The sequence below is a fragment of the Salvia splendens genome, chromosome 21 (assembly GCF_004379255.2).
Source record: "Salvia splendens isolate huo1 chromosome 21, SspV2, whole genome shotgun sequence".
Taxonomy (NCBI): domain Eukaryota; kingdom Viridiplantae; phylum Streptophyta; class Magnoliopsida; order Lamiales; family Lamiaceae; genus Salvia; species Salvia splendens.
Window position 1 is genome coordinate 24321120 of NC_056052.1, and position 20389 is coordinate 24341508.

Here is a 20389-nt window from a genome sequence, read left to right on the forward strand (position 1 = left end):
TCATAAACACGAGATTCTGACTTATTGTTGTATCTATATTAAACCAAGCAGAAAGAGAGAGGAAACTCATTATCTAATTATTCCACAGGATTATTACTTCTACAAGATAATGATATTCTAGCTTTAAAATATGATACAGTTGAAACGTTCCAATGTTTGACTAGTTAAACACCGTGGGCATTTCAAGTTATAGTAGTAAATAATGAAGATATTGCTTGATTTTCTTTGATATCTTTAGCATTTCAAGAAACCTTGAAAAATTTGACTGCCAAAATAGTCAGTGTCACTACATAGTAAAACCACCCAGAAATTAAGTGGAGCAGTGTTTTAAAAACTGAACCGGACCGGCTGCGAACCGGTGACCTTTCCGGTCCGATTCATCATCTAAAACCGGCAGAGGGTTGGCCCGTTTTGGACCGAGTGAGCCCCCCCGGTTGGACCGGAAATCGATTACCAGTTGAACCGGTTCAAAAAAAAATTTAACTTTTTGAAATGAATTAAAATCAATTTTTAACAAAAATTATACTCCACAATATTCTTCTTTCATTTCATATTAACCCATACTTGTATTGGGCTACGAATTGATAAAAAAAATATACTTGAAAAATCATTTGTGACTCTCTTTATAGTCATCTTTTACAATCTTTTCCCTTTACTTTTTCAATATGTGATGTAGTTTCTTTTGTTAATATGTTTCATATTATATCAACCATATACCATGATATATCTATAATTGAAAGCTATATACATATAGTTTATATAACTAGATCATAACTAAAAAATTAATAAGTTTTAATTAACTTCCAAATAAAGTTTTAGTAACTAATGCTTAGATTGAAAAATAAATCAACTATAATATATAATGAAAGAAACGTTTATAACGTAAATTCTTTTTTGATACATAATAAACATGAGTATGTATATTTATGTATAACTAGTATTACTTGTTAACAATTGGTATATATTATATTTGCATATCTATATATTATTTGAAATCAAATTATATATTGTATTAATGCTTGTTTATTTATATATTTTGAGTTCAATAGTATTATACCAAATATGTACTCCATCCGTCCCATAGTAGATGACACACTTGGAGATTGACACGAGATTTTAGGTGATATTGTTTTGTGTGTTAGGTGGAAAGAGAAAATATTATATTTATATTAATATGAGAGAGAGTTTTTTCCAAAAAAAAAAAAAGAAATATAACATCTTTTGTGGGACAAACTAAAAAAAAGTGTGACATCTATTATGGGACAGAAGGAGTATTAAATTATATACTCAAATATATAAATGCTACAGTCTTCCAGTTCGACCAGTGGTTGGACCGGTCCGACCAGTTGAACCGTGAACCGATAGCTTCACCGGTTCGCTTACCGGTCCGGTTTTTAAAACATTGAGTTTACTCATACTATATTAACATACTTCAACCTTCAGAAGCATTTCATCGAGAACATGTTGAGCTCGGAATAAAATGTAGTACTACTACTATACTGCACAACAGACGGGTTACATTACATCATGAAAAATGAACTCAAATAAACTCACCAGTGTCTTTGTTTTGAGGAAATTGCTAGCAGAAATTGGCAAATTCCCTTTGAGAATTAGAATAAATCCAATGCATTTTATGAATTGATGGTGAGTGTTTAATGTTGTTAGAAAATTGCTAGCTTTGACAATTTCCCATTGAAAATTAGACTAAATCCAATGTATTTATGAATTGATAGATAAAGTAAACCGTTATTAGTAGTCGTAACTCCATATTTGCAAAATAGTATTTGGCGTTAGAATTATGAATCGAACTAGTCAAATTATTAGGTAGATTGACCAAAAATCCATCTTAATTATATCCACCTATTAATTAGGCCTCATCTTTGTGCTGTCTAATTATGTCAAGTGGGGCATAAATTAATTATTTGACGAAAATAATGATTTTTTTAAAGAAAAAACACACATCTTATGAATATTTTTCTGAAACGCTGAAAGTTAGAAGTACAATTTACTATCTATTTTTGTGTCTTTATAAATATCTTAAATATTAATTTTGTTGATTAATTTTAATCGTATAATGGATTCCAAACAAATTAAAAAATATTTCATTCACTACAGTATATCCAAGAAAATTAGACTGTCCGGATCGTGTGTGTTTTAGATAGAGTTATAAAGGGTAGAATAGATATACCGACATTTTCAATCATTTACATTAAATTAAAATTTTACACTACTTTTTAGTATATGTCTCAGTAAAATTTTTGCTTTACATCCATGTTTGGTATTTATTGTTCTATAGAAAAATATAAAAATGGGTTTGAGATTGCAATATGATTAGAGAAGTTTTTTACACTAAAAATGAGATTTAGTGTATAATTAGAGATCATTTAAGCATCTTATGTAAGGAATACAAAATTTTGTGCTATAATACCTGTTTTAAACTTTTAAGACAAACAGTAGTACTTCACTTATTCTATTCTAATTGGCACATTTTTTTTCTTTTTTAGATATCCATACTAATTGATATATTTTTTAATTTTTTTATTTTCTCCATTCAACGTATAAAATAACCTGTATAAAATCTAGTGGCAAATAATAAATGTATGCAGAGAGCTTTGCACTTTGATCACTTTAGAAAATTAAGTAGAATAATTAATTTTAAAATAAATTAATAATTGGGCCTTGAAGCCTAGCCAGCGATAGTTTTGGGCTGATTATCTACACATAAGCCCACAGTATACTAATGGGCTTAAGACAGCTGGTACTTGAGCCCTAACCTCCACATGAGGCATTTCCCGCCGAAGTCTGGCTGAATTTAAAACCGGTCTATCCCAATATTAATTAAATTATTTATTAATTTCTATTTTTAATCTTCCGACACGAAATGCAATAAATCTATTTATTTAGGTGTTGAAAACAAAAGGAAATCATGCTGTGTATCGTATATCACTTGCTTATTTGACTCCATAGATCTCTAAAATGGAAAATAAGTGGAAAATGCGAAGGCTACAACCATCTATCTGAGTTTGCAATTAGGGTTTCAGGAAAATAGGGCCTTTGCCTGAACATTCCAAACCTGCCTCCACCACAATTGGAATTCTTACTGCTCAAGTACATCAAATTTCTCTTCAGATTATCCTTCATTTCAATGTGGATCTATCTTGAATTTTACTACTTCCTTCTGCATATTTTCCTAGCTTAATTTTCTGTGACTGCCAATTGAGCTGATTTAGAGTTGATGGTGTTAGTTTGATTTTGAGAAAAAAGGGTATGAGATGCCGGTAAAGATGGGTTCTTGGTGAAATTGAGACATGTTCTAGTCATTTCAGGGGACTCTTATTCTTGAATTTGGATTTCATTTATGATTTTCAATTAAGCAAATGATTTGGTTTTGAGGGATGGGGCTGATGAAGATATCATTTCATTAAATTGGATTTGTTTAGATGATGTTTGAGCTGGATTTTGGCTTTTGAATATTAATTTGAAATGCTATGTGAAGTAAAATAATGCTGGAATTAGGAATAAGGTGCTTGAGCTTGCTGTATCAGAATTTAGAAATGACACTTCTTTCTTTTTGTTTGTTACTTGATCAGGACTGTTGTTGTAAACATGGGCTCAAGTGATCCAAAACTGTCCAGTGAGTATAATGCAAGGACCAGTGAGGATGTAACTATCTCATCTGCAGGCGTAATTAGGGGAATTGAAGAGGTAGATGAGGGAAATGGATGGATTGTTGTCGGTGGAGAAGAAACTGATGCACGAGACACCATATCTAGCTCTTATTCTCATATGGTTGAATCTGAGTTTCGTGAATATCAAGCGTTGGGAAATCAGCAAGATTCGATGACTGAGGTCGAGAATAATCCAACAAATTCACCCATTTTTTGCCATGTTAAAAGTTCATGTTTATGTAGTTTGCTCATCACCTAATAAGTTGCAATTGCAGAATGTAGAAGAAGTAGGGCAAACTTGTGCCTCGAATCAATCTTCTTATTTCCACATAGGACCAGTTTCGGAGGAAGCTCAAAATAATCTTGAGGTTTGAATTATGCTACTAAAGGAAAAATAAATAAACCGAATTATCAAATGTTGAGGCTACTTTGACGATGCTGCAAATATCTGGACCCAAACATACCAAGTTTTATTATTTAAGTAATTTCACTTCGAATAGTATAATCTTGTGTGCGTGCATTCTCTTTACAATCTTGAATGACAGTCATGAAAAATCTAAGTGAAGTATATAAGTGTTTTCAAATGCTATATTAAGCACCGATACGCAAATTTCTTCAAATGAAAATACTTATGCTTTAATAGTCGTTTCAATAGTGGTTTATAGGCAAGTATTTAACTGCAAATAATTATGCTTTAGTAGTTGTTTATGTAATCTTGCTCTTTATGAACACTAAATATTGCTTGTCCATATGTTTTCACTCTAGTACAAAGAAAAATCTTAGAAATTTACGAAATTGATCAGGATTTTCAACACCATGGGATGGATAGACGCAGCCTCCAACTCGAAGATAATCATTATACTGTAATAAGTAGGCCAACCCAAAGTCCTTCGAATAGTGGTGGCTCCAAATCACCTTTGGACATACCATGCACTCCCATCAAGGGGAAAGAGACTGAGAAAAATCAGCCGCTGTATCCTCAAAGTAGGAATGATACTGTAAATATTACCAAGCCTTCGGGTATTGGCTTGCACCTGAATAGTATCATCTATGTTTTGCAAGCTGGGTCGGGTGCAATAGTGCATACAAAATCTGCTCAGACCTTTAACTTCAGCATACAAGGAATGAAGTCTGCGTCCACAATCAACTCTCATCTCTCTGATGCATCAAAAAGTTCTGCAGTATTCTCTCCTGTTGAGAATGTTTCAGCATGCACTGATGATAGTGGGCCTAAAATCCATGACTCGGCAGCAGTTAATTCTGTTACATCTTTACCTTCTGTGATTGCTGAATCTTCTAATGGACCTGTAGCCAACCAATCAGCTCAAGGTAACAAGAGGGTGTATACTAATATCAACACAAATGACATTTCGGAGGAACTCAATTCAAACCCCAAAAAGAAAAGGCAAGCTTACTTGTTATCATGTTCAGTTCCACTAGTTTATATCTTAAGGTTTTGTTGGGACCAATCTTTGTTAATTTTCCAGGAAGAGATCTTCCGACTCCAGTGATGGTGATGGTTGCAAAAGGTGCCATTGTAGGAAGAGTAAATGCCTAAAGCTGTAAGTCCTTCACTGCTCTGTGTATAGTTATTTGCAGCCACCAGTTGACCCATTGGTAATTTGATTTCTGCAGGTATTGTGATTGCTTTGCTGCTGGGTTATACTGTGCGGGATCTTGTGCTTGCCAAGGGTGCTACAACAGACCCCAATATGAGGACAAAGTTATTGAGTCACGGAAACAAATTGAATCACGGAATCCTCTTGCATTTGCGCCGAAAATTGTAAAACATGTCACTGAGACACCTGCAAGCAGTCCTGGGGTATTAATTCAATATTGTGTGTGATTGAAATATATGTAAAATAATATTTAAAATGTAGATTTTTTCACAGGAAGATGAAACACTCCTCACACCCTCCTCGGCAAGGCATAAGAGGGGGTGCAATTGCAAGAAGTCCATGTGTCTAAAGAAGTACTGTGAGTGCTATCATGTAAGTAGTTGTGTATTCATACATTAACATACAAGAGCATTTCCTCTTTTTTTACTTTATGTTCCTATTTTCCTTTGCCATAACTCTATATCCCTGGTTTATTGTTATTGATACGTCTCTTTATTGTGGAGAAGTCAAATGTTGGTTGCTCAGATGGATGCCGATGTGAAGGATGTAAAAATGTGCATGGACGAAAAGGAGGTATGATTTTGGACTATATAGCTATTTCCTAGTGATGTAATCCTAAGCAATCATATCCATGTTTAAATCCTAAACTCTAATGAAGTATAAAATCTTCCCATCATTTTATTTCCTGGTTTCCCAATGAATGCTTTGGGATTTAATATATAGTAGAATGGACTTAACTAATAATTTGGCTTGGCCACTTTTACAAAACAAAAACGGATGTTAAGTAGTTGCTGGAAGAGTCTGTTGTACAGCCCTGTCTCTACGGTCCCTTGCACTGGGGGCATTATACCATCTTAAGATGGATAGTGTATCACTTGTTTATGAAATGCACACTTGATGTACACTCATTAATATGCACCAAGATAGCATGCATACTTGATCGATAGAATATTTGCTTATTTGTCCATTAATTTTCATTATTTTTGTTTTACTTTTTTTTATGGGAGTGCGCATGAACCTTATTTCACCTATTTCAACCAAGCCCTTCATCACATGAACCTTATACGAGATGAATAAACTCTCATTTCTGGCCATTCATCCCCTTCTCTCACAAGTGCTGTTATATATCGATATTTTTTCATTTTTATTGTCTTGCCTTGCTCACCATGTTACTGTCCTTGTAATAAGAGTAGCAAATGTATAGGTATTTAAGCCTCAATGACGCATATCAACTTTAGTACATATGTGGACTGAAGTTTGATTGGGTATGCATACAGCAAAGTGTCTTCTGCTTGTCTTAACTGAGCTCGACAACTGTATGATTGGCATGGATAGTTAGTAACCTTTTGTATCAGTAGAATTAAGTGATCAAATTCTTGCACATTTTTCAATTGCTGGAAAAGTTGAAATATGCTCATTCACTTGATCCCTTATTTCTGTAGAATATAGCTTGGAGAAGGATATCTTGAGCAAGGAAGGCACTTCTGAAACAACAGATGGCACAAATGGTGGTTCAAGTCATTCTGAGCTGACTCCTCAAACACCAGCAGTACAGTTCAAGTAAGTATGATTTCCCCAAGTAATATTCGGAGACATCTTAAATATGCCACTAGTTGCCTTTTTAATATCTGCATATACACGACCACAGGAAGGATGTTCGAGAAGGAAGTCTGCGTCCTAGGCGGTGTTTCCAGTCACCTGAATCTGGTGTCATCTCTGTAACACCAAATGCCATGACCTCGTTGTCGCCTATAAACTTAGACGATAACACCATGATTTCAGAAGCTGCTCTGGAAGATCTGGATGTAGTATCTTCCCAGGAGGAATTGTTTCTTAGTAATGTAGAAACTCCAGGTGAATTCTCATCAGTTCGTCACCGAACTGGCAAGAAAGGGATTCCTCGTGGAACCAATCACTATTCTCCTGTTGGTTCGCTTAGTTTGCTTCGGTCACCAGGCACCCCTATGGCCCAGTCTAGTGCAAGTAGACAACTGAAGGTAATCGACCTTGATGGTGAGACGTCCAACACCATGCAAGATGATACACCGGATATATTGAAGGACAGCCATGCACCACACAATGCTGTGAAATCAAGCTCCCCGAATAAGAAACGTGTTTCCCCTCCTCGTGCTCTGCGACATGGGCCTGGTTTGTCCCTAAATGGCCTGAGAACCGGGCGCAAGTTTATTCTGAAAGCCATACCCTCAAGCGCAGGTTCCAAAAGAGGCGCACCACAATAGAGAGATGGCCTTCAAGATGGTTCCAGCCATAGATGATCAAAACTGAGAGACAAAAGGTGCCATTGTAAATGTCTGAAGAAAGCCTTCAAATGAGGTGTGAAATATCCATTCCATTGATCCATTGAAGAGCTTCATTATCGGATGATGCAACACTTTAAACATTGTGGTTAGAGCGTTGGCTCCCAAATTCTGCCCCAGATTAATTTACTTGAACTACATTGTGGATTGTTTATGATATCTTTCCATAACTTATTTTCTTGGAAACTCACAGACCTTTTACTTAACTAATAAAGGCCCTAGTTGGGAACAATTGATGCAATTGTGATGCACGTATCTATTTATATTTCTGCCATTCCATGTTCAAATTCTTACTTATACATCAAAAGATTGCCTTAAGTAAAACAAAAATCATGAAATTAGCCCAATTATTAACATAGAGTTATTAGAAAGAAAAATGCAAAATTAACTGCAACTCAGATTCAATAAAGGTACAGAAAAAGCAAAAATATAAATACTTTTGGATGGGAATGAGCAAAAAGTTTTATCTCAAACATTAAAGTCACAATGCACCACCAGGAATACAAAGGAAAACACACTGTTATTTTACACAGTATTTCTATCCTATTCGTAATACTTCTTCAACCTGTCATAGCTACTAATGTTTTATTTTGATTTCTTCTCACGTATACCCCCAAACCGCCTCACGGATTTCTCAGTTTACGATCCCTGAAGCCCCAATCGTGCAGCTAACCAGCGACAAACTTCATCCATCTCTTCCTGGGTGGTGTAATGCCCGAGCCTGCATGAATGCAAACATAAGATTCATTCGGACGAAAAAAGAAGCTAGCTAACTCGGTGTTACACAGGTTAATAGATTTGGATGTATCTGTACCCTCCATATGATCTAAACATTAGGTTTTGGAATCCAGCTGAACTTAATGTACGTGCAGAGTTTTCTCCGTGTTTATAAGCCACAACGTCATCCCCTGCAACAAAGATTCTTTCATATAGGAACTAATAATTCATGATGAAATTGTAGTTTAGGTAACAAGAACACAGGCATAGCAGTGGGAAACTGGATGTTGAACATTTGAGATAGTGAGTAAACATAAATCATACATACCAGATCCATGACAAAGCAAAATGGGCAATGATGCTGCACGACTTACAGTCTCATTGGACCTTTCGATTCGGTTCCTTAACATCCTAGAAAATAAATAGCCGTTGAGTGCAAAAGAGCATGCGATCAAAAAGAGCATGTTGATTATTTATGCAATGTACCTGGAACATGGAAGCCAGCCGCTGAGGCCGATAACACAGCTCAAGTTAACTAAGTACGGGTTTCTATTTGAGTATTGACCAAAAATGTGGCATGTGGCGGAGTAAAGAGCAGTGGCAGCACCCATACTAAAGCCACCAATACCAAGTTTGACTGTGAATATGTAGCAAAGATTTGTATGCATCAGTATTTTGTACACAACTTGAAATCAATGCATAAAAGTAATAGTTTAAGTTGTCTGTAGGGTCATCAGATCTTCCTGATCCCGACTAAGATCCTTTTGTGCGTGTTAAACTTATGTAACCAGGGAGATTGTTGTAAATCCTTTCGAAATTAGACCATAGCATTTCTTCAATGAGTTCGCTGGACAATTTGATGATTAAAATGTGCTCATTGTGAAACATCTCTAGTAAAGGAGTAAATTTCATAGAAAAAAAGGCACACAAATTCTGGAAAACCACCTAGAAAATCAAAAACTAAATGACAGTCTAATGCTACATGCACCCTTTTGAAAGCCAAACACCTTTTGCAATGATATAAAATTGTTGCTTCTCTGTGTTTTGTTGATTCTTTCATTTCTAACCAAGCTCTTATGCATATATCGTTTTAAAAGAAAATTTATGATGCTTTGAAGAAGAAACTTACTGTTGGCAGGCTCTGTTGATAGGAGATTAGCAACATGTGCTGCTGATGCATCTAATCCTTGTAAATCGTCCGGTGCATCCTCTGAAAGATCCTGTGCATCGAACCCTGACAGTAAAGAAGATAAATATGTTATTCGATAGAGTGAAAATCCACCATCTACTGTTTAAAAATGATTTACCACTGATTTAGAGCTTGCAGCAGCATAGAAATTCCAGTGGCAGAAGTTCGAAATGGTTATAGGGTAAAGAAAAATATCTTACAAGCCGTGCAAGGAAATCCCCCAAATAAAGAAACTGGACGAGTAGGAGCAGTTGGGCATATCCACTTTACCTGCATTATCAATTTAAACTTCAAAATGAGACAAACAACATTATTTCAAACTAGAAAGGGATTGGGTTATTTGTTGCATCACACAGATGTTGAAAGACAAGGGATGACTTTGAATTATATCGAATAACTCACATTCGGAAGAGGAAGGCTTTCCAATTGCTGAGACCAGCTGCAAAAACATGAATAAAATTAGAATCACAGTGGATCAGCAACGACAATAAGAATATGCATAACACTGCATTAACCATCACTTGAGGCTTAAAAAAGTTGCCAGAGTTAAATATTTTAATATATCTTGACTCTGATATTTGAGCATCCATTGGCTCACACATAAGTAAGCAACACAGTCTAGAAGGAAGAATGATGAATAGTATTGACTAACAAAACGAGTTAAGAAGATCATTCTCTGGAACATTTTTTAATCAAGTTGACAACACAACAGCAGAAACTTGTAGCGAGTTAAGAGTTTATACTTGCTCCAAAAGTTCGTGTATCTATATCTCCATAGTGTGGCAACTTACATAATTTTTGGGACCACAATTTTGACTAAGCGGTTAATTATAATGATAGACAAATACAACAGTCCTATCCTCAGACCGGCTAATTCTTAATTAAAATACAACAACTTACAGCCTGTGATTCAAATATCCAGATGGATACAAACTATGCTTAATGCTTTTAAAAGTGGGAAATTGTGGTTAGTGAGTTAGTGGTCCCCTGCTCTACACCTTCTACATAGTAAATTAGTAGCAGACTTGGTTAAAAGACTAGACGACACATCCTCATCACAGACGTCATGTTGATTATGCAACAAAAGACGAGTAAAAAATCATAATTCGAGGCATCCGATCATTTACCGGCCAGTGACTGGGCAGAACTGTATTCCGTAACACAACAAGGATGCACTCTTTGCTTATTAGTCACATGTTTGTAGTTTAATTAGTACAAAGATTAGATTAGACCAACCGGAATTCATACAGTTGATCAACACTATTCATGCAATTCAAGATGAATGTAATTATCACCATTAAAAAGTGAAACTTCCTATCAACAACATGAATGCACATCAAATTCTTACGAACGAAAGAGGACATAATACCTCGACCCTTTATCACCAAGATCATGTAGCCAAATTATTGTTGCTTGATGCCTCCCTTTTGGCCTGATGACATGAGTCCTTCCAAACTCATATGTTGTCCGAGATGATTGGCCACCTATATATGGTAAGAAACGTGTTTATAGCACATTCTGTAACTGATAACAATCACTTAATTATGTGACTAAAAATAGCTGAGACACTATAGTAATCAACCAAAGGAGAGTAGTTAACATACCCCCTGCAGAGCTATTGAAGCTCATAGCTCGCTTCGATTTTATAGCGAATCAATGCACGAGAAAATGTGTCCGAGTGATTGAAACTGAACTCCTAGCAATGAAATGAAGATCACATTGTCACATGTTATTTATATTTGAATTTCAAAGTGTGAAATTGGGATGTAAAACAGTGTGCACGGGCTGGACTTAGCATACACCACTTTGCATAAATGGAAAAAGATAAGGGAACCCTGAAAACGATAGAGAAAGCAAGACAAAAAAGGAAGCAATGGAAAAAGAAAAAGCAGAAATCTTTATAACCACGGAGATGATAGAGGAGAGCCCATCACAAATCAAGAAAAGCACAATAAAACCAACTTCGAATAGGCTTTTGCGGTGCACATTCTCACAGAATCAATTCCAGCTAAAAAATAATGAGAAAAGCTATCACCATTTTCTTCATTTAAGCAAGCAAAAAGACAAAACTCAACATTAATCCTCTTCATTGTAGTCTAATATATGCACATATGCAGTTACAAAACAGCTCAAAATAGAATCTTTATTGCAAGAATGTCAAGAAATTCAGAAATATCAAAATCCCAGAAGCTGATAAGTGAGATTACGCAGTAAAAAATTCTGATAGAAGATGGTAAAGACTAAAGATTGAACCTAGCGGTGTGAAAATGTGAAGTTTAATATGGAGGCGAGGTTCTAGAGATGTAACTATTGAACAATGCAATAAAGTGATGAGGCTTTTCCGGTTCTACATTCCTTTTTGTCTGCCTAATTGTCTAGGGCATCAACATAGGAGTACTTCTCTTTAACTAAAGCAGGTATTCCCATTTAAAAATTGCAAAGAATTAAAAAAAAGTGCTAATTTCATAGTAGTACAATTTTTAGACCAAGCAAATCCCAGAATATATGTTATGAATAATGTATCATAATTAGTTTGTTTTGAATGAAAAGCTTCAAATTACTACAATTAAGAAAGGCGAGTGAGTCCTTGTGAAGATTAATTTGTCATAAATCCAAGTGATCAAAATTTCAGAAATGAAACTAGGTTTTTTTAATTCCTTTTTGTTTTTTTAATTCATTTTTAATTTCAGAAATGAAACGTGTTGATTCATGTTAACATTGATGCTTTTCTTGAAGTTAGAATTATTTTGTTTGATCAGAGAATGCTGTCAAATACAGTATTTTATTTGTTTCATAGCAGAGATGATGTGTGTGAACTATCTTTATTACTGTTACTAATTACATCACAGTATAATTAAACACGTAATTTAAATTTGGAATCGCATGCTTTAACATTTAAGTTTTGGATATTAATAAAGAATTTCATTGATATTTTTTTTCATATATTGGCTTTATTCTCCGTTGAATGCTCTCAAACCGATTAAAGAAAAGGTATAAACGAATATTTGACAAATCATCCTTGTTATGAATAATTAAGTAAAATTTAGAACAAATTAAAAGTAGTGTGAAGTAATGTAAAAGTGTACATAAAACTAATCTAATGGATTAACTCTAATCTGTTTATCTTTTTTGTCTTATAAAAGGACGAGGATGACTCATCATCGTGTCCCATATTCTCTAAATTTGCTGTCCAAATGACCAGCAATATTAATAATGAATATGTAATCATGCAAATACTTTTGGCGCTATAGTAATAATAATTTTATTATCACCACAGTTAATTTAATTATAATCACAATTAACGTGTGTATAGCATATTACCATGTTGATATAGTAATAAAAAACTGTAGATATGTAAAAAAAAACTAAACAGGAGATAAAATATGAAAAATGTAAAACAACCGAATCAAGAAATATATTTCTTCAAATGTGTAATTTGCAAACTATGATATGAAAGGAACAATTATCTCGAATCAGTGTATAATTAACAAATGCTAGTCTTTTGTGGATGTTTAAGCGAATAAACTTTCTAGCATGAAAAGATAGATTTATGGTTCAACCTTTGCTATCCCATTCTCCAAATTAAAAAAAAACACACACACAATTTGTCTTGGGTGATTAAACTCATGAAGTCATGATTATGCAGATCGTCATAACTCATAAGTTTATATTGCTTTAATGGATATAATTAACTTTTTTGGTTAATTGTGACATTTCACAACTTTATCCTGTCAATTTACCATCAGCAATTCTATATGTCATCATTGTGTGGTATATTTTGTCAAACTTTTGTGCTTCACAACTCAAAAGTAAAAATCTTTGAATGCTGATCACATCTTCAAGTATATCACATACATGCAGATGCTCTTCTAAAATATTAATGACAAATTGCACAAGCATTTTAGTATAAGATTGGTTTGCTAATCTTTATATTGGCGAAGTTTGGAGTATATCTGAAAATAATTATATGGTGGAAATAAATCAATAGTGCAATTTTTGAAAATTTTGATTATTTATAACTATTTTCCCTTGTACTTACTTATCAGAGTGGATACTTATCACTATTGTATCAAAAGATAGACAGATTATATAACTAGATTGGGCCTAAGCCCATTAGCCCAATACTCATAGGCCAGATCTTGGACCTAATTTTGATTGCTTTGGATTAAGTAAGATAGGAGTAGTATCGACTCACTGTTTTGGTGATCAATTTGTGTTAATCATCCTAAAATTAGTACTTCAAATAAAATCATAAAATCGAATTTATAAACTTTTATTTGATTATTTGAAAACTTCATCTTGGAATATCATGTATGCAGTCAGTAATCATACTTAGAATCTGGTGACGTTCGTGAAATTTGAGATTAAAATCTTTATTTATGGGATCGGCATTGCTTTATATGCTCTACTATTCGGGTTAATGAATGAGATAATTGCATAACATATTATTTAGTCTAACTGTGAATAACTGGATATATATATATATATATATAGGGAGCGTTATTCTCCTTTTCACATCTTAGATCATTTTTCCTTCTTAATATTACGCGTTAGATCTAAGGCATCAACGGATCAGATTGATTCTATAAAACTGGTTCCGTGTTGCATTATAGAAGTGGTTGTATGCATTACAGGGTTATTATTGACATTTGACGGAAAAGTAACTGCCACATTTTGGTATCTGCGAATAATGCACCACATGGTCACGAGTAATGCATGTAATTGACTATATAATGCACAATATGTGAACTGCAATGCATACGAATAAGATGTACCATGTTATGATGTTTGGACACACGTTTCTTGTTTCCCCTAAGGGTTTAATAAGCTTAGGGGCTAGGGTATAGTACGTAGACACGTATGTAATCTTCACATGGTAACGAGTAATGGATATAATTGACTATATAATGCACAATTTGTGAACTGCAATGCATACGAACAAGATGTGTTGTGTTATGATGTTTGACACACGTTTCTTGTTTCTCCTAAGGGTTTAATAAGCTTAGGGGCTAGGGTATAGTACGTACGCATTAATAACAAATTATAAAACGATACGAATAATTCACCAAATTGTCACGAGTAATGGATGTTATTAACTATATAATGCACAATATGTGAACTGCAATGCATACGAATAAGATGTACCATGTCATGATGTTTGACACACGTTTCTTGTTTCCCCTAAGGGTTTAATAAGCTTAGGGGCTAGGGTATAGTACGTAAACATTACTAACAAATTGTTGTTATTGGAATATACGTATGTGCATTATTTGGTTTAGGTAGTGCATTATGTAGCTGTTAATTGTCATTACCTCAGTATATTATGCATTATTAGAGGTATTGTGTATATGGGTTAATCAACGGATTGAAGATTACATACGTGCATTTAGTAATGTCTACGTACTATACCCTAGCCCCTAAGCTTATTAAACCCTTAGGGGAAACAAGAAACGTGTGTCAAACATCATAACATGGTACATCTTATTGGTATGCATTGCAGTTCACATATTGTGCATTATATAGTTAATAACATCCATTACTCGTGACAATTTGGTGAATTATTCGTATCGTTTTATAATTTGTTATTAATGCGTACGTACTATACCCTAGCCCCTAAGCTTATTAAACCCTTAGGGGAAACAAGAAACGTGTGTCAAACATCATAACACAGCACATCTTGTTCGTATGCATTGCAGTTCACAAATTGTGCATTATATAGTCAATTATATCCATTACTCGTTACCATGTGAAGATTACATACATGTCTACGTACTATACCCTAGCCCCTAAGCTTATTAAACCCTTAGGGAAACAAGAAACGTGTGTCAAACATCATAACACAGCACATCTTGTTCGTATGCATTGCAGTTCACATATTGTGCATTATATAGGCAATTATATGCATTACTCGTGACCATGTGGTGCATTATTCGTAGCTGTTTCCAGCCATTATTAGATTACTATTGTACCCTCATAATGCACAAAATAGGACAAATAATGCAACACGGGATTAATTACCCAATGTTGATCTTGACCGTCCATTTCTTTAATCTAATGGTTGATATTAAGAAGGAAAAAGGAGGAAATATAGGAAAAGGAAATGAATACATCCCTATATATATATTGGTATGATTTCTTCTTGAGGTGATTGAAGAGTAGCTAGATTTTTTATTATATAAATGAGAATCAATATTAAATAATTTTCTATATATTCACAGTGTGATCTTGGTGACTCGATCGAACTTCATAGATGTTTGCATAATATTCCATATCGATGAATTAGAGGAGAACAATATGCATATGAATGACATTCATAAAAGAATAAATGATTCTAATTCCCGAAATCAGAAGAAAAACATATAATTACATATCTAGAGGAACCGTTGTGCATCTTCAATTAAGATGGCCACATCTGGTCAAAGAAAATTAAGAGTAACATGACTTACAATAATCTCTTCAATTTTTTTAATTAGAAAGATCAATAATCATTTTTATCTACTCTGACTCGAATCTCCATCTTATTAATCAGATAAAAAGCGAATATTTTCCCTATCTAATTTAGTTGGGCATTTAATCGAACACTATCTAATTTATACCTAGTGCGTAACATAAAATAGTCTTATTTTATTAATATAAGATAAGATGGCTGCAAATGAAGAAAGAAACTTTAAAAAACTGGTCAAAGAAATTTAGCTCCAGTCAACAGTAAGACTAACACTTGTACTCTTTTCCTTTTCTTATTTGGACACTTTTCTTGAACATTAGTTCAGTTGCAACTTGCAACAAATATATACTCCTTTTTACAAAATTTGGTTTATCTAATGGCAACAATATGATATGATGTAGTATTATATTTATTTATTATTACAGGAGTGGATGCTATTATAAAATATTTACAATCCTTAACTATTTTAGTAACCAGAATTTCAGAATAGTTTAGCAGTTAAATACTAATAATACAATTTCATATATGTATCATTAGCTTTTTTAAGGCGTTTTTCAAAAAATCATTTATAATACTCTATTATAGGTTAATAGTAAGAGTACTATATTTTTGTGTACATTGCTAACATTATTAATGGTGTTTGGTTTGATTGATAAGAACTCATCTATTTAATAGTACTCCTCCAGTCTCTAAAAAAAATGAACTATTTCCTTATTAGTCCATTCCTGAAAATTATTAACTTTCTAAATTTGAAAAAGTTAAACAACGCATTACCTTTACACATCATTTTATGTATAACTTATACCATTACACTACAATTACTAATGATGTAGAGTTCATTCTCCACTAACACTATTTACACTGCCATTTATCTCCCTCTCTCTTTGCTTACCAATTATACATTAAAACTCGTGCAAAACCAAAAGTTCATACTTTTCAGGGACGGAGAGAGTTCTAAGTTTCAGGTTAATTCAATATTTATCACAATCATTTCTAATAATTTCTTTCATCTCAACTGAATTGAGTCGTATTTTTTCATGAGTTGTTCCAACTAAGTTGTACTATTTTATTTTATTTTTGGCAAAAAAACATAACATCTATTAACTCTTACTTTACTCTTTCTTATTTTTTCTACTTTATTCTCTCTTACTATATTTTACTTTATCTTTATTTAATATGTTTAACAGAATTTTGTAATCTCCATATATACCTAAAAAATGTCTTAACATGATTTAACATATTTCATTTCTAACAGTACTATATTTCATGTAAAGAATATCCATCCTTTATATGTTGAATACTTCACATTTTGGTCAAGTTTGTGATATAGCTTAATCATTCTATATGAAAGACAAACACTCTAATTCACTTTAAACTCATTTTTCTACTTCATTGAAGAAAATAGATTGGATATTACCATAAACAAAAAATTACTCATGTTTAATTTACGGCCCGAAATATAACTATTGAAAATTTGAAATAGCTTCAAGGGAGGAATAAAATTATACTCCTATAATTTATTTTTAAATCAGGGAATGCATGAACTATAATATGTAATTGCATATAAATATAAATAGTTCAAAAAAATACAACGAGCATATGTGACAATATTTGTCCTTATATCCAATTAAACAATTAAAAAACCTAAATGATACATATCGCGCCACTACAAGTCTCCAATCAAGAAAAATACACTCTCAAAAGCTAGTAATATTTGACTGCACAAGCATACACCAAACACAACTACACATAAAATTCAAAAATATTCATCTCTGCTGCACTTTCTTCCAGCCTCCTACCTTGAACTTTAAATATTTAAACTTGTGCATGCGACTAACTTAATACTACTACACTCTATATTCCTATACTATAAATACATCATTCATCATCTAATGCAATTCATCAAACACCACAAAAACACAAGTATCATAACATTAGATATGGATCTCACAACCACTCTCCTTCTCCTCACAACCTTCCTCTTCTTCCTAATCAAACAATGGACCAAACCAAAGCCCTCCAAACCCCACCCGAACCTGCCTCCGAGCCCGCCCAAGCTCCCGGGGATTGGCCACATCCACCTTTTAGTGGGAGATCTCCCCCACAAAGCCCTGCAGCGCCAAGCAAAGAAACACGGCCCCGTGATGCACCTCCAGCTCGGGGAGGTCCCCGCCGTGGTGATCTCATCACGGGAGGCCACAAAGGAGGTGCTCAAGGCGCAGGACCCGTCCTGCGCGGACCGGCCCGAGAGCATCGCCAGCAAGATCCTTTGGTACGACTACACCGACATCGCATTCTCCGCCTACAACGACTACTGGCGCCAGATGCGGAAGATCTGCATCGTAGAGCTCCTCTCCTCGAAGAATGTCAAGTCCTTCGGCTACATCAGGCGGGACGAATCGTCCCGCCTGATGAAGTCTCTAGAAGCTTCTTCGGGAAATGCGATTGATTTGACGGACAAAATCTTCACCTTCACCAGCACCATCACCTGCAGAGCTGCGTTCGGGAAGGTGATGACCGATCGCGAAGGCCTCATTGCTCTGTTCAAGGAGGCCGTCGCCATGGCCGGCGGTTTCGAGCTTGCTGATCTCTTCCCGTCGTGGAAGCTCTTCAGCGTCCTCAGCTGGAGCAAATATAAACTGTGGAGAATGCGCGGGAAGCTCGATTTGATTCTCGACGGAATCATCGACGAGCATAAGCGGAAACAGAGCGGCGAATTCGGCGGAGAAGACATTGTCGACGTTCTGATCAGGATGCAGAAAACCGGAGAGCTCAAATTCCCCATCACTACCGACAACATCAAAGCTGTGATTTTCGTGAGTAATCGATTCAATTTATTAATCACACACAATTAGGAATTTTTCGAATTCGATTCAATTTTGACCTAATTTGAAAAAAAAAACAGGACATGTTCGTGGCGGGGACGGAGACGTCGTCGACGACGACGGTGTGGGCGATGGCGGAGCTGCTGAGGAACCCGCACGTGATGGAGAAGGCGAAGGCGGAGGTGCGGGGGGCGTTTCAGGGGAAGGCGGCGGTGGAGGAGAGCGACGTTCACGAGCTTAAATACTTGAAGTTGGTGATTAAAGAGACGTTCAGGCTGCACCCTCCGATTCCGTTGCTGCCGCGGCAGACGAGAGAGGAATGCAAGGCCGGTGGATATGCAATTCCGAACAAAACGAAGGTGATGTTCAACGTGTGGTCGATGGGGCGGGATGCGAAATACTGGGACGAGCCGGAGGTGTTTCGGCCGGAGAGATTCGAAAACAGCCCGAAGGATTTTATTGGGAATGATTTCGAGTACATTCCGTTCGGGGCGGGCCGGAGGATCTGCCCCGGGTTGAATTTCGGGCTGGCGAATATTGAGCTGCCGTTGGCGAAAATGCTGTACCATTTCGACTGGAAGCTGCCGAAGGGAATGACGAGTGATGGTTTGGATATGAGTGAGGGAGAAGGCCTTACTGTTTCTAGAAAGGCACCGCTTATCATTATTCCGCAGCTCTGCAATCCTACCAACTAACCATGGACCTCATCAATCTTTCAATAATTATTTTCACTCTTCTGTTTTGATTAATTTCACTTTTCGTCTACTATTTATGTTTTTGTTTTCGTCTGTAATTATATGGCGCTGGCCTTAATAACGGCGGTACTTTTCATCTCTCTATATATAAAGGGATTATTATTGCATTCTTATCTGTCAGCTCTCTGTGGAGAAAATAACCATATGATCATGCAATAATGAGAAATGCGCCTTTTATTTAAGATTGTGATATTGCTAATTTCCAATTATTATGGCTCATCAGTTTAGTACAAAATTATTTACTAAGCTCATCGATAACCATTTATACTAAATTCAAACTCATTTTTTAATATATATCACACCAAAAAATAATTTTTCTTCAATTATTTACATTAAACTCAAATGTTACACCATTTAAATACACGTATCACAAATTTTTGCAGTACCCTCATATTTGAGGTTGTTCCGTAGAAAAATACAACAACGGATTTGGGTCTGCAATATTATTAAAAAAAATTTACACGAAAAATAAGATTTGAGATGTCCATCATTAAATATCACGTTATTTTGGGTAATTGCATTCCACTAATTTACTACTCCCTATGTCTCATAGAAGATGTCTTGCTTTCCTTTTTAGTTTTGTCTCACTAAAGATGTCACATTTCCATTTTTAGAAAAAAAATTCATCTCATAATAATATAAATATTATATTTTCACTTTCCACCTAACACACAAAATAAAACCTCCTAAAATCTAGTGTCATCCTACAAGTGTGACATCTTTCGTGGGACCGAGGGAGTACTAAACTGGTAAATTGCATGGATTTGAAGAAATACTAAACTGGTAAATTGCATGGAATTGTAAAGCGGTTACATAGGCGGCTGTAGAGTATGGGTTTCGTATTTGCAAATTT

General features: G+C 34.9%; 3 protein-coding genes across 9 annotated transcripts; 2 read left to right on the top strand and 1 right to left on the bottom strand.

Moving 5' to 3' along the window:
• Window positions 1-2907: 2907 nt before the first annotated feature.
• LOC121783785 lies at window positions 2908-7846 on the top strand. 3 transcript variants are annotated; one of them, XM_042181964.1, is made up of 10 exons: window positions 2908-3108; window positions 3591-3849; window positions 3944-4036; window positions 4472-5073; window positions 5177-5230; window positions 5304-5490; window positions 5561-5659; window positions 5794-5860; window positions 6730-6847; window positions 6936-7846. In XM_042181964.1, the coding sequence occupies exons 2-10, from the start codon at window positions 3607-3609 to the stop codon at window positions 7525-7527; spliced, it is 2055 nt and encodes a 684-aa protein (XP_042037898.1). In that variant the 5' UTR covers window positions 2908-3108; window positions 3591-3606; the 3' UTR covers window positions 7528-7846. The 3 variants fall into 3 exon arrangements, with proteins under 3 accessions (XP_042037898.1, XP_042037897.1, XP_042037900.1); XM_042181963.1 differs by having other exon boundaries at window positions 2909-3108; window positions 5156-5230; XM_042181966.1 differs by lacking the exon at window positions 3944-4036 and having other exon boundaries at window positions 2909-3108; window positions 5156-5230.
• A 209-nt stretch (window positions 7847-8055) lies between these two features.
• On the bottom strand, window positions 8056-11924 carry LOC121783672 (acyl-protein thioesterase 2-like). 5 transcript variants are annotated; one of them, XM_042181821.1, is made up of 10 exons: window positions 11719-11924; window positions 11116-11199; window positions 10881-10995; window positions 9914-9950; window positions 9712-9781; window positions 9452-9556; window positions 8809-8959; window positions 8651-8733; window positions 8420-8513; window positions 8056-8326 (listed from the first exon to the last, which is right to left on the bottom strand). In XM_042181821.1, exons 2-10 carry the CDS (start codon window positions 11138-11140, stop codon window positions 8245-8247), a joined length of 762 nt encoding a protein of 253 aa, XP_042037755.1. In that variant the 5' UTR covers window positions 11141-11199; window positions 11719-11924; the 3' UTR covers window positions 8056-8244. The 5 variants fall into 5 exon arrangements, with proteins under 5 accessions (XP_042037755.1, XP_042037753.1, XP_042037752.1 ...); XM_042181819.1 differs by having other exon boundaries at window positions 11765-11923; XM_042181818.1 differs by having other exon boundaries at window positions 11116-11207; window positions 11765-11923.
• Window positions 11925-17874: 5950 nt separating this feature from the next.
• LOC121784616 (cytochrome P450 71D95-like) lies at window positions 17875-19712 on the top strand. Its single transcript, XM_042182794.1, has 2 exons — window positions 17875-18772; window positions 18862-19712. The coding sequence occupies exons 1-2, from the start codon at window positions 17897-17899 to the stop codon at window positions 19474-19476; spliced, it is 1491 nt and encodes a 496-aa protein (XP_042038728.1). The 5' UTR covers window positions 17875-17896; the 3' UTR covers window positions 19477-19712.
• Window positions 19713-20389: the final 677 nt, after the last annotated feature.

Excerpts from the sequence above, each read along its gene's own strand:
- LOC121783785 (XM_042181963.1), top strand. The coding sequence starts at position 3,607 with ATGGGCTCAAGTGATCCAAAACTGTCCAGTGAGTATAATGCAAGGACC. Across the intron at positions 5,231-5,303 it reads AAGAGTAAATGCCTAAAGCT|GTATTGTGATTGCTTTGCTG; the intron begins GTAAGTCCTTCA and ends TGATTTCTGCAG. Across the intron at positions 5,861-6,729 it reads TGTGCATGGACGAAAAGGAG|AATATAGCTTGGAGAAGGAT; the intron begins GTATGATTTTGG and ends TTATTTCTGTAG.
- LOC121783672 (XM_042181821.1), bottom strand. The coding sequence starts at position 11,140 with ATGAGCTTCAATAGCTCTGCAGGGG. Across the intron at positions 8,734-8,808 it reads GGCTGGCTTCCATGTTCCAG|GATGTTAAGGAACCGAATCG; the intron begins GTACATTGCATA and ends TTTATTTTCTAG. Across the intron at positions 8,327-8,419 it reads ATGTTTAGATCATATGGAGG|GCTCGGGCATTACACCACCC; the intron begins GTACAGATACAT and ends GCATTCATGCAG.
- LOC121784616 (XM_042182794.1), top strand. The coding sequence starts at position 17,897 with ATGGATCTCACAACCACTCTCCTTCTCCTCACAACCTTCCTCTTCTTC. Across the intron at positions 18,773-18,861 it reads ACATCAAAGCTGTGATTTTC|GACATGTTCGTGGCGGGGAC; the intron begins GTGAGTAATCGA and ends AAAAAAAAACAG.